Below are 8,520 nucleotides of genomic sequence, written 5' to 3' on the forward strand. Positions count from 1 at the left end.
CTTAATTTGGTTACAAAGGTATTAAAAAAAGAAAACTGTAAGTGAAAAACTGAAACTATTTTTTAGACTTTTAACAGTACTTTAAAGGAGACTTTTAGTATTAAAAAATAAAAAACTCATTAGCGAATAATTTGTGATATTATTATATAATATTGACCTACAAACTAAACTCTTTATAAGTTAATATATGAAAAACATTTATAAATGCAAACTCACGTTTTATTTTATCTCAAGTGAACCAAACCAACCCTAAAATGGTTGACCAACCCTGCACTGCACACTGCACCTACCCAAAACAAAGCAAGATTTCAGGTGTCATTAATGTGACTCTGCACAGCACAGGACACCCCGTTAAGATTGGATCAGGAATAAATTATGTATTGTCATATTGTATAATAAAATTCACTTGTTATATTATTAGTTATAAGTTTATAATTAAAGACGTTAAATTTATGTTCTTGATTCAATCAAATGTAATACAATAGGTGAAGGAAAATTTGGATCTAAGAACAAAATTCAACTTGTTTAAAATCCTTTTTACAATTGAAAAATGCAGCTAATTAAAGCCACCATATATTACAACGAAACAGGGCAATATAGCCCTAGGATTGAACACGTACAGCTCCTCCAAATTCGCGTAAGCTCCGGCGGCGCCCGCCACCGAGTCGTACTCCTCCGCCACCCCCTCCGAGCTCTTCTTCACCCGTCCCGCGATCACCCTGCACACCAGCATCGCCCTCTTCCCGTCGTCCGGCCCAGCTCCGGCTGCCTCGTCGTGGGCCTTCCCGCTTGTGGCCGTCGTGAGGATGCCTTTTCCCGCCGCCGCGGCGACCTTGAAGCCGTTTCTGATGATGCTGCAGACGTTGCAGGTGGGGATGGAGTTGCAGAGATTGGTGGAGCCGTTGAGGCCGAGAGAGCAGTCGAAGGTGGTGCAGTGGAAGCGGAGGAGCTCGTTGCCGTCTGCGACGCAACGGGGGTGTTTCTTGGGGAGCTTGGTGGCCTTGGCTTTAATGGCGTCGCGATACTCTTCGAACTTGGAGATTGTTTTCTGGGTGTTGTGGACTTTGAGGATGCGGTCGATTTTGCAGACTGGGGATTGTTTCCTCAGCCAGCTAGATTGGAAAATGATCTCCACTATGTTCTTGCTCGTGTCCTCCGGACCCAGTTCAGATACTGCCATTTTTTAACCATAAATGGGAAAGAAGAAACTGGAGTTACAATCATAACCAAGACACATACTCATGCAAATTCTGTACTTAGATATATATATATATATATATATATATATAAACTTCTGCACAACAAACCAGATCTATAAAACTGGGAAATTTCACTTTTGACTCCACATGATTTGGACACATCCACACGGTTTATTTTGATATTTTCAATAATTTGTTTTTTCCAAAAAGAAAAACTCCCTTTAAGAGCTAGTATTGGGTTACTTATTTTAAAGTTATATTTTTGTGCTCTATATATGGTTGGTTTTTTATAATATAAAAATCTAACAGTAAAGAGAATTCATTTATTGGCTCTTTACTAAATTATAATGATTGTTTGGGTAAAAAAACGTAAAACAAAAAACTGAAAATACCAAATTTAAACTTAAAGAACAGTATTTTTGAGAGAGAGAAGCTGGTTGGGAAATGAGCGATGGGCATTGAAATGAGACAAGAGAAAGAGTAATAAATGGGCTCATGGATCGTGAAACTAGAAGGAGAAGCGTCCAGACTGAGAAATTGGGTAATGGGTTGTTCACAATAGGGAGACATCTTGATTGAGAATTGTGATAACATATTAATGGCTGAGAGAGAGAGAGAGAGAGAGTGTGTGTTGTTTGGATGTGTAAATTAATTACCTGCATGCCTAACAGCCTGATGAAGCTCCAAGTTCTCAGCTTTCATGAAGACCTCACCACAATCAGGGCACGAACAGATAGTGGCTCTGAGAGAAGGATCCCTAGTGAACCCAAGAACAGGATCCACCACCATTCTGCACTCATAACACCCGGACAGTCTCCTGAACGGCATCCCTCTGAACGACCCCGCCGCCGAAGAAGAAGAACTCGAACCCCCCGACGACGACATCGAACCAGAATTACCCGAACAATTAGAAACAACAACAGCAGCCAGCCCTGAAGATCTCCCGGAGCCATCCATTGAAGAACTGGCCCTCAGTTTCTTGCTCTCTTCCGGCGGCGACGCCGGCTCCGGCCGGTGCATCACCTTCGTGTTGCTGCATAGAGAGCCCGAGCACTTCATCTTCTTGCATTTCTTGCCGGCGGTCTCCTCCGACGGCTGCTCTTTCTTTTGATGCTTCTTCTCTTGCCGGCTTGGTTGCTGCGGCGGCGGCGGCGGCGCTTGGACGACGTGTTTGCAGGTGAGGAAGCTTCTCACCACCGCCCAAGACGGCGGTTTCTCCTCCTCCGGCTTCCGGGCATTCTGGGTCTGGGTCTGGGTTTGGTGGTTCTTCTTGACGGGCTTTCTAGGGTTTCTGGAGTTGGCCATTGGAGGAGGAGAGATCTGAAAATGGATAGCTTCGAGGTCCCCCTCAATGGAAGCTTTATATATATAATTGGATAGAGAAGGGACACTAGTGTCTCTGTGATATGTAGTTAAAGCGGAGGGCCAAGACTGTGCAAAGGGAGCCCGGATTTGGGCGTTTGTGCCTCTGTGGGGCTCACACTGTCGCACATTTAATCTACAGATGCGACGTGTGTAATTCAGGGTCCCACAAAATTGATGAATTCTAACCTCGAACGATACTTGACGCGATTGGACGGCTAGGATCGGATGATTGCAGATCAGAAAAGAAAGACCACCTGCACATGCAGTGATAGGGTACCTAACTTTCGTCCTACAATGAAGGAGGTAAATTGCAACTAGATATTCGTAATTTGAATTATTTATAATAAAAAAAATTATAATTTAAAAATATTTCTATAAGTTTTCATAATTTATTATTTTGTTCAAATACCATTTTTAAAGATATTTTTAAATTCATGTGATTTGAAAATATTTCTAAAAGTTTTTGTGAATTAATTTTTTTTACATAACACCTTATTTATCCTAAGTTTTAAAAATTTTAATATTTTGACATGTCAGATATTTTAGGTTATAATATAATTATATTAACTTTAAAATTTTCCCAATTTGAATTTAATTGAGTTAATTTTATTTTATAATGGGAGAAACATATTTTCTTATTTATAAATTAAGAATAAATTAATAAATTAATTAATTAACAAATTATAATCTGTTAAAACGACCGTAATTAGAGAGAGAAATTCAACTTATTTATGTGAGATTAGTTAATTAAATATAGGTCCGTACCCGCATTATTTGCGGGTGGGTGGTGGGACTGAACTGTGTTTATGGGGGTAAGCGCAGTGCATCAGCAACAAGGCCTGCATTAATTACGCTATAATGGCGCACACTCAGGGCTTAAAAGCTGATTCATTTGATTCCCTTTGCCTCAAAATCATAAGCTGATGGAATAAAGCCTTGTACTTTGGCTGTCACTGCCAAAATTAAACTATAAAAAAGGGGAAAAAAAATCTCACCCATCCCACCATCTCCTACGGATTAACGGTTGGTTTTTGCTGACTTGTGTATTATGGAATTTGCCTAACGTTCCGTTTTAACGGTTGATTTTCAAAATTTGGAATTTGGATGCCAAAATGAAACACAAATTAACATGTCAGTATAAAGTGCATTTCAGACTAACAGCAAGGGCAATTTAATTTTGTCACGCTCACATTTATTATTTTGTATATTTGAATGATGACTTAAACCCATTGGTAATTCGTCTTCTAGATTTGCTGAAATTTTGGAAGCTTGTTGGTGTGTGAAGGAAGTTTGAGTACCAATATGACTTAAGAAATCATTTATTATTTGTTAATTAGGATGATAACATATTTATGTATTTCTTTGTCAACACGATCAATAGACAGATAGTCTAATTTTCCCCTTTGAAGCTATCCTTGTAGTGGCGGGTATATAACTTGTGTTATGTTCTTATTTAACTATCAATAAGGAGAAAAAAAAAAAAAAATCACCAAGTAGGTTTGCACGTATAATAGGCCATTGATCTAGAGAACATTAAAAACTCAAGGCAAAATATCCATTTGATAAATACACATCAATTATGAAGTCCATGAAAAAGAAGCTCAAAAGTTAGATATAGAGGTAAAACAAAAAATTTCGGAATAGAAGGTCTCAAGAGACCTTGTTGGTTGAGAGATCTCCAATAGAGCCTTAGAAGACTCTCGCTCGAGAGAGTCTCGACAGACTTCTAGAAGAGTTTCAACAAACTCTCACCGAAAAAGTCTTTGAGAGAGTCTCAACAAACTCCTGTAAAAAAAAAAAAACACATAATTGGAAAAATCATGAGGTCTCCTAAGAAGTCTCCCACTAGGTATAGTCCTAGTGAAGAAAACGCAAAATGATAACTTTGAAAATTTCTCTAGAAATTTTGCAAAAGATAAAAATTATCCATAAAAATCTAAATCTTAGACAATTTTAGAATACTAAGGATATTTATCACAAATCTCTACCTCAACTATAAATAGACAAGTTTTCATTCCTTAAAGGTGACTATTTTTACCAAAAAATACTTTATTATACTCTTACGAGAATTTGACTTAATTATCAAAATGTTTATGCAGAAGTGTTTGTGTAAGAAATGTCCCATATCCTCTAATCATTTTCTTTATTGCAAAGTCTTAACCACTTGAAGATAATTCTCCAACAATAAATTTTATAGTTATATCTAAACAACTATAAAATTAGTACTAGATTGTAAATATTTTTTTATTTATATATATTAGTACTAGATTGTAATGCCTCGTTTAACATAATTACATAACAAAGCTAGTTAGGCCCACCCTTATGCAACAGTCGAGCTATAATGGCGAGGCTCGTAAGAGTTCTATCAAATTTGATTGGGATGAAAAATTAATACATTAACTTTTCTCCATTTTCCATTTATTAAAAATATTATAAATATAGAATTTGTTAGGTAACTTTCCCAATAGTTTGCCTAAATTGCGCTAATCATCCCTATATTTTTTAAAATACCACTCACCTCCCTATGTATAAACCATTTTATGGAACCAGTATAAAGATAAACCCAAATTCAGTCTCGTTCTTTTTCCAACTCTCTCTTTCTATATATATATATATATTACTAGGTTCAAAGAACACCTAGATAATTCTGTGTTTGTCTTTGAACCCATATTCAATCTCTCTCTCTTTCTCTTTTCCCAAATTTGAAGTACACCATGAACCCAAATTATTTTAGGTTTGTCAAACCCAAAACAAAGCTATAAGTTCTATCTTTCTCGATCTCTCTCAAAAATCAATCAAAGTTTTTTTTGAGGATTTTATAGGTTTCATCAGTCAAGTTTCTTGTAATGGTTCGGCATGTCTTTTTTGTTTTTGTTTTTTTTTTTAATTGCATGGGAATTTTAGGACTTTTAATAAAATCTACCCTAGTTTGCTTAACAACAAGGGCATGCGATGCATAGTAACTAATCTCAAGAAAGAGTGGTGGCAATTTAAAAAATAAAGGAGTAATTGGTGAATTAATTTAGACAAATCTTAAGAGTGTAATTTATGAAATTTTCTTTTTTTATATTAATTGAATAAGTATCGTTGTCGTTAAAATACAATAATAGAATTTATATATGGGGAAATCGTCTTCAAGTTGATAGATTCCTGCAAGAACACTGTCAAAAGGTATAACACTACAAAAAAATCAACGTTTTAGCGATGGAAAATTCCGTCGCTAAAACATCAAAATCCGTTTCTAAATTTTCTTAGCGACAGATTTAGTGACGGGTACCTTTCTGACGTTAAAAAAGGCGTCGCTGAAATTTAACGACAGGGTTAGCGACAACAGTTTTTTAGCGATGAAATCAGCAATGGGGGTTGTACCCATCGCTAATCAGCTATGGACCACATTGCTAAATTTTAATTTTTTTTATTAAATTTTATTTAATTTTTTTTTATTTTTTAGCGACGGGGTTGATCCCGTCGCTAAATTTTAATTTTTTTTATTTAATTTTTTTTATTTTTTAGCGACCAGGTTGAGCCTGTTGTTAAATTTGAATTATTTATTTATTTATTTATTTTTAGCGACGGAATTGACCCGTCAAAAAATTTTAATTTTTTTATTTAATTTTATTTTTAATTTTTAGCGACAAGATAGATCTCATCGCTAAATTCAACCCCAAAATTCAAATTTCAAAGTGTGCTAAGCCTCGCCCTCCCCTCATGTGCGCTATGTGGTTGTGCATCTGCTTGCCATGTGGCAGCCCTAGGATATTACTCCCAGTTATTATCTCAAACTCTCTATCGGATTCAAACCCCTAACCTCTCGTGACCAAATTCCACACGCGATCCAGCCGATCTAAAAATTTTCTTGTTTATTAATGTATATAAAATATATTTATAGTATTCTCTTCCAAATATTTCATAATTATATTTATACACCAAAATTTTTTAAATTTATTTAATGATATTAATTTTAATATTAATGTTAGTAAAGGGAAATGAATATTAATTTTAATTTTATTTTGTTATTAATTCAAATAAAACTTTATTAATTATTATATTAGCAGTGAAAAATTATGTTTTTCTTTTGATTTTAATTTGTAATATATTTAAAAAATTATTAGTTTAATTTTTACTAATATTAATGTTAGTAAAAATTATTATAATATGTTTAAATGTAAAATTTTTAATTTCTTATTTAATTTTTTTATTTTTTAGTGACGGGTTGTCCCGTCACTAAATTTTAATTCTTTATTTAATTTTCTTTTATTTTTTAGTGAGTTGACTCGTCGCTAAATTTTAATTTTTTATTTAATTTTTTTTCATTTTTTAGTGACGAAGTTCACCCCGCCACTAAATTTTAATTTTTTTATTTAGTTTTATTTAATTTTTTTATTTTTTATCGACGGGTGTACCCGTAACTAAATTTTAATTTTTTTTTAATTTTTTTTTTATTTTTTAGTAACAGGGTTGACCCATCGCTAAATTTGAATTATTTATTTAATTTTTTTTTTATTTTTTAGCGACAGGGTTGATCCCGGCGCTAAGTTTTAATTTTATTTATTTATTTATTTTTATTTTTTAGCACTCATCGTTAAATTTTAATTTTTTAATTTAATTTTATTTAAATTTTTTTATTTTTTAGCGACTAGTTGTACCTTATCGCTAAATTTTAGTTTTTTATTTTTATTTGTTAGCCACGGGTGGACCCCGTCACTAAATTTTAATGTTTTATTTTTTTATTTTTTAGTGACGGGGTTGACCCGTCGCTAAATTTTAATTATTTATTTATTTTTTTTAATTTTTAGCGACGGGGTTGACCTGTCGCTAAATTATAATTTTTTATTTATTATTTTTTTATTTTTTAGCGACAGAGTTGACCCTGTCGCTAAATTTTAATGTTTTATTTATTTATTTTACTAAATTTAAATTTTTTATTTTTTATTTTTTATTTTTTATCGACGGGATTGACCCATCGCTAAATTTTAATTTTTTTATTTTTTAGCAACGGGATTGACCCCGTTGCTAAATTTTAATGTTGTTTTATTTTTTAGCTACGGAGTTGCCCCGTCGCTAAATTTTAATTTAATATTTGTTATTTTTTAGCAACGGAATTTCCGTCGCTAAATTAAAAAAATATTTAAAAAAATTAGTGACGAAAATTCCGTTGCTATCCGTCGCTAATTAGCGACGGAATAATTCTGTCACTAAATTTCATCGCTAAAAACTATTTTTCGTGTAGTGTAAGGTAGTCCCTACGCGACCACTCCAATACTTAAGTTAGATTCTTGAGAATGGTTAAAGAAATTATAAATTAAGGTCATCAATATTAGTGGTGTATTTTTTTTTTTTTGGAGCGAAGGTTTTTCTATATTGATAGAGAAACCTAGGATTTGAGGATAAGTATCCATGGTATTTCAAGATCAACTAAGATTTAGACTTCTTATAGATAAGATTTATTCGTTACAAATTTTCTCAATGGACTTTCGACATCGTGTTCACAAATTAGTTGAGATTTTTTCGCGAGAGGGAGAGGTCTCCAGGAGACCTTTTAGTCTCCTTAGAGCCTTATTTGTTAGTCTTCTTCCTGAGATTGTCATAAATCCTTCGGGAGAATCTAGAATGTCGAAACTGTCCACACTTTGTCGATAGTTTTTGAAACAATCTCTTGAAAATCAATAAGAATTGTCGATAGTCTTCGGCAGATCATCGATAATCTCTTGGAAGTTGAGCAATTCCTAAGTTTTGAGGCATTTTCCTCTTCATCGGCTTTGGGCTTTATCTCTTTTGGGTTTTCTTGGGCCTTCAAATTAATTGTATCATTGGACACACATGATATAATAAAGGCGATGCTATGGAAGGAATACAAAATCTAAATAATTAATCATCCTATAATCTAGGTAAAAATAATAACATATGATTAGATAACTTTTAAAATTTTTATCAATTAGAGATTAAAATTTAAAAA

The 8,520-nt window shown here is 33.6% G+C and overlaps 1 protein-coding gene across 1 annotated transcript; it reads right to left on the reverse strand.

The window, feature by feature from the left end:
• Positions 1-504: 504 nt before the first annotated feature.
• LOC127807291 (uncharacterized) lies at positions 505-2,609 on the reverse strand. The gene is made up of 2 exons (XM_052345005.1): positions 1,856-2,609; positions 505-1,173 (listed from the first exon to the last, which is right to left on the reverse strand). The coding sequence occupies exons 1-2, from the start codon at positions 2,502-2,504 to the stop codon at positions 557-559; spliced, it is 1,266 nt and encodes a 421-aa protein (XP_052200965.1). The 5' UTR covers positions 2,505-2,609; the 3' UTR covers positions 505-556.
• Between the last annotated feature and the right edge of the window lie 5,911 nt (positions 2,610-8,520).

Source organism: Diospyros lotus, chromosome 8 (genome assembly GCF_014633365.1).
Source record: "Diospyros lotus cultivar Yz01 chromosome 8, ASM1463336v1, whole genome shotgun sequence".
Taxonomy (NCBI): Eukaryota; Viridiplantae; Streptophyta; class Magnoliopsida; order Ericales; family Ebenaceae; genus Diospyros; species Diospyros lotus.

Excerpts from the sequence above, each read along its gene's own strand:
- LOC127807291 (XM_052345005.1), bottom strand. The coding sequence starts at position 2,504 with ATGGCCAACTCCAGAAACCCTAGAAAGCCCGTCAAGAAGAACCACCAA. Across the intron at positions 1,174-1,855 it reads TCAGGCTGTTAGGCATGCAG|TATCTGAACTGGGTCCGGAG; the intron begins GTAATTAATTTA and ends AAAAAATGGCAG.